This window comes from Babylonia areolata, chromosome 3, assembly GCF_041734735.1.
Source record: "Babylonia areolata isolate BAREFJ2019XMU chromosome 3, ASM4173473v1, whole genome shotgun sequence".
NCBI classification, from domain to species: Eukaryota; Metazoa; Mollusca; class Gastropoda; order Neogastropoda; family Buccinidae; genus Babylonia; species Babylonia areolata.
Genome location: NC_134878.1, coordinates 62,436,829 through 62,441,828, shown reverse-complemented (window position 1 = coordinate 62,441,828; position 5,000 = coordinate 62,436,829). Strand labels below are relative to the sequence as shown.

At 44.0% G+C, this 5,000-nt stretch overlaps 1 protein-coding gene across 1 annotated transcript in view; it reads left to right on the top strand.

Moving 5' to 3' along the window:
- LOC143280401 (inactive tyrosine-protein kinase transmembrane receptor ROR1-like) overlaps nt 1-5,000 on the top strand; it is a 458,789-nt gene that overhangs the window by 126,394 nt on the left and 327,395 nt on the right. Inside the window, exon 2 of the mRNA XM_076585035.1 lies at nt 2,726-2,794. Coding sequence (XP_076441150.1) covers nt 2,726-2,794 — 69 coding nt within the window. The remainder of the gene's footprint in view (nt 1-2,725; nt 2,795-5,000) is intronic.

The window sequence follows — 5,000 nt, the reverse complement described above, 5'->3', positions numbered from 1 at the left end:
GGACTTCAACAGAAAAGCATGTCTTTGTTGCTGTCTGTTTCCAAGACCCAAGCACCGAACAACCATACCTTTAGGCAATAGGTTGTTGATCTCAGCAACTCTCGTCGTATCTGTTTTTCATTTATATCTTTAAAAAAAACCTGTCTTTACATGGCGTGAAAATGAATGAATGAGGTTATCACACGATAAAACTCGCACAGGAGATAACTGAACGGGAAGGGTACAGAGATATGTGAGGGGAAAAGAGAAGGTGGGTTTTTCCCCTGTTAATAATAATAATAATGATGATGATGATAATAATGATAATAATAATAATAATGGTATTCATATAGCGTTGAATCTTGTGCAGAGACAAATCAAAGCGCTTTCCCAACAAATCATTCACACGCATGCATAACTTTAAAACTGGAGAAACTGAAGACAAGGAAGAGGCAGGGAAGGGAGGCTATTTTTTGGGAAGAGGTGGGTTTTAAGGCCAGACTTGAAAGAGCTGAGTGTGGAGACTTGACGAAGCGAAAGAGGAAGTTCATTCCAGTTGCAAGGTCCAGAGACAGAGAAAGAACGGCAGACAGAAAAAAGATAATCGCCATAAAGTCTGTGGGAGGTGTATGTTACTGCTGCTGAAGTCTGCAGCATCATGAGGCATGAGGTTCTTCAAACTATATCGTATTGTATTGTGTTGTATTGTATTCGAGCTCAACGCTCGGCTTATCATCACAGACTGGCATGCGTGATCAATCGTTTCTCGGCTGCAATGGGAAAGTCATTTATAGCTTAGTTTGTTTTTTTGTGAAGGACTATGACTGTCAAATTAGGAGGCAAGATTTTACTGGGTCTCAGTGCTGCGGCCTTGGGGACTGTTTGGCCTTTGGGAACCATCCCAACGCCGACTGTCCTTAAAACTGTCTTGGCCTAGAGAGTGGGTTCTTTTTCGTGCGTTAAGTACATGCTAGGTTTACCGTTTCTCCCAAATGACTAGCATCCAGACCACCACTCAAGGTGTGTGTGGACGGAAGGGGGAGGGGGGGGATACTGCCGAATGTGTGATTTGATCCCGCGCGTTCAGATTCTCTCATTTCTTAAGCGGATGCGTTACCACTATCACTCCACTATAGTAGACAGTACCACACTTATTATACTTTAATATACCTCCGAAAACGGAGTATGGCGGGGTATAAAAAAAACAAAAACGGTCATACACGTAAAAGCCTACTCGTGTACGTACGAATGAACGTGGGAATTGTAGCCCACCAACGAAGAAGATGATGAAGAAATACCTTGGTATCTCTAGAGGTAAGTTACTGGTTTCAGACTGAAACAAAAATGTTCAATATTATCCTCTGGTTATAACTGTCGTTCCCGTGTTTGGGGTTGCTCAGCCATCGCATGTTCAAACTCAACTCTGTGAAAACCAAAAGTTGAAATCCGATGTCTTTCCAGGTGGATAAAGGTTACAATTACTTTGTTAACTCACTCAGTACGGCCAGCCCTCTCTTCTCCTCTACACAGACCAGTCCAGTGGGTGTCTCAATGACCCAACCTTTAGTTTCCGTCGTCAGAATTGTGGTATTCTTTGTCAACATTCACCTCTTCAGTATAAGAGCCTTCCGCTTGCAATATTTTGATGGTGGTAATTGGGGTGAAACGCTGTTAACGTCGTCTCTTTCGCCGTTCGTATGGAGAGAGTTAACCTGGTGAACGCTGTGTCAGAAAGAACCTTTTTTTTTTTTAAATAAGAAAAAAATGGGGAGGAATCCTTCCATGCTCCATCATTTTCAATGACTCCAGTACCAGCGCTTCGTCAGTCATTTCTTCCGACTCAATTATCTCCCCTGACAATCCCTCTTCCGACGCTAGGAGCATCAGTTCCTGTCTGGAGAACAATTCATCTTGTGTGCTGTTAGAAGAACGGATTTTTTTTTTTTTCTCTCATGCTTTAAAATGGGAGTTCTGAGATTGGGACGATTTTATTTTGTTTTCCAACAGAAAAAGAAACTGATATTAAGCAAAAGGATGTACCATTTCTATTTATTACTGTTATCATTATTTTATACTCATGTTTCTGTGTCTTCGTAAGTGGTCTCTCCCCCTGAGTGTATATTTTCTAACAAGAACTAATGACGACGTAAAAATACTGATAATTAGCTAACTCGTACTGGCTTTGTTCGTCTTGCTCTAACTAAAGGTCCAGTTGTCAGTATGTGTGCGCGAATGATTTTTAAACGAACCTTAAGTAATAAAACAGCAACCATAGCATGGGGTGTAAGACATGCTGTCAGTCTGTTAGTCTTGGATGGCTGTTGCAAAACCTCAAAGTCCATAATATGCGATTGATTAGTTGAAAAAAAACACACACCAATGTATGGAGAAATGTTATATTAGAAAAAGAAAAAGGACAGATTCACACAAGAAGACGGGGTGATAAAAACAAATGCCCTCCCTTTTCCCGACAAAATATTTTGGTCGTTCTTCGCAACCCCACCAATTCGTTCTGATAAAAAAAAAAAAATTAAAATTGTACTTTATCGTTGTTGGGGTTTTTGGGGTTTTTTTTTCGTTTATTTGTTTGGCTTTTTTCTTTCTTTCTTTCTTTTTTTCTTTGGTGTTTCTGTTTTTCTGGGTGTTTTTGTTGTTGTCATTGTTGCTTTGTTGGTTTTTTTTTTGGTTTGTTTGTTTATTCTCAAAAGACGATTTTCTGATTTCGTTCTTTTCTTATTTGTTGCAGGGTGTGTCTCCAGCTCACTGCTGCCCATCATGCAACAGACTGCTCTCGTTTCCTCCATCAGCAGTCTCGGTAAGTCTGCGCATGCTCGGAGTTCTTGTTCAGTGCCGTTGAGCTGTGTTGTGCTGTGTTATGTTCTGCTGTGTTGTGCTGTGTTAGGTTCTGCTGTGCTGTGTTGTGCTGTGTTAGGTTCTGCTCTGCTCTGCTGTGTTGTGCTGTGTTATGTTCTGCTGTGCTGTGCTGTGTTGTGTTATGTTCTGCTGTGCTGTGTTATGTTCTGCTCTGCTGTGTTGTGCTGTGTTATGTTCTGCTCTGCTGTGCTGTGTTGTGCTGTGTTAGGTTCTGCTGTGCTGTGCTGTGTTGTGCTGTGTTAGGTTCTGCTGTGCTGTGCTGTGTTGTGCTGTGTTAGGTTCTGCTCTGCTGTGCTGTGTTGTGCTGTGTTAGGTTCTGCTCTGCTGTGCTGTGTTGTGCTGTGTTAGGTTCTGCTGTGCTGTGCTGTGTTGTGCTGTGTTAGGTTCTGCTCTGCTGTGCTGTGCGTGTTGTGCTTTGTTAGGTTCTGCTGTGCTGTGCTGTGTTGTGCTGTGTTATGTTCTGCTCTGCTGTGTGCTGTGTTGTGCTGTGTTAGGTTCTGCTGTGCTGTGCTGTGTTGTGCTGTGTTAGGTTCTGCTGTGTTGTGCTGTGTTGTGCTGTGTTAGGTTCTGCTCTGCTGTGCTGTGTTGCGTTGGGTTGTGTGTTATATCATATCACTGTCATGTCACAACATATTTTTTTTCTGTTGCGAAAGTCGGAAAGAGCGCATTGCCACCACTCTTTTGTTTTGTGGTTGTGGTTGTTGATTGTGTTGTTTTTTTGTTGTTGTTTTTATTGTGTGTGCGTTGTTGTTGTTGTTGTCAGGCATCTGCTTGGCAGATGTGGTGTAGCGTATATGGTTTTGTCCGAACGCAGTGACGCCTCCTTGAGCTACTGAAACTGAAACTGTTGTTGTTGTTGTTTGTGTTGTTTGTTTGTTTTTCACGGAAACTTGCTACGGGATATCTCACGTTGCCGTGGGAAATTTAACATGCACTAAACACCTGACGGCTTATCGTCTCACCTTAAAGACTAGCGTCCAGACCACCACCACCACTACTCAAGATCTAGAAAGTGGAGAGGGAGTGAAAGGGAACACACTCGATGATTCGAACGCGGGATCCTCGCTTTTATTTCTTCGTCAGTGGGCTTCATAGACCACAATGCCGCCACCGCTTCACACCACTCGGAGGAATGGGGGGATGGGGGGGCCAGGGGGAGGGTTTCAGAAGGGTTCCAAGTAGAGGGTTCCAGACACAAGGGTTGCCTAGAGGTGTTGGTGGGGGGTTTTGGGGGTTGGGGAGGGGGAGGGGGAGTCAAGCGCCAAAGCTTGAGGACAGGACGGCGCCTGGTGAGAGGGCAGACAAGAGATTTCGTTGTCCCCCTACCTACACGGTAACACCCTACAAGACAGATGAGCTCTTAATGTGGTGATGGATTGGGGGTCTGGAATGGGTGGAGAGGTGAGATCATGAGGGTGGTCTGCTGGCTAGGCAACAATTAAGCCGGTTTGTCGATCTCTGTGCTCTGTCGATGGCACTTTCTCTTTCTCTCTCTCTCTCTCTCTCTCTCTCTCTCTCTCTCTGTCTCTCTCTCTCTCTCTGTCTCTCTCTCTGTCTGTCTCTCTCTCTCTGTGTCTCTCTGTGTCCTTTCTCATTCTCTCTTTCTCTCTCTCTGTTTCTCTGTCTGTGCCTGTTTCTATCTATCTATCTATCTATCTATCTATCTATCCATCAAGCTGTCTACCCATCTACCTGTCTACTAATCGATCCATCTACCCGTCTATCTATATATCTGCCCCAAGAGCTGAGTGGAAACGGAATGTCAATTGCTTAACAAATCACCATGGTGGTAAAATTTTGCTCCGTTTCCCTCTCCCCCTCTCTCTCTGTCTCTGTCTCTGTCTCTCTCTGTCTGTCTCTCCCTCTCTCCTCTCTCTCCCTGTCTCTCTCTCTCTCTCTCTCTCTCTCTCTCTGTCTCTCTGTCTCTAGCGCCCTCCCTCCTCCGTCTCTCTTACTCACTCTGCCATTCTCGTTTACACGAGTTCATATAATTTTCTTTAATGTCTTAATTGCGGGTAAGTTCCTCTTCCAGAAAAGCGTAATCATGATCTTGTTGACTTTCTGATGTAAAACACATTTGGCAGAAAAATTTCCAATTGTGTGTGTGTGTGTATGTGTGTGTGGGCGCGCGCGTGCGCATGTGTGTG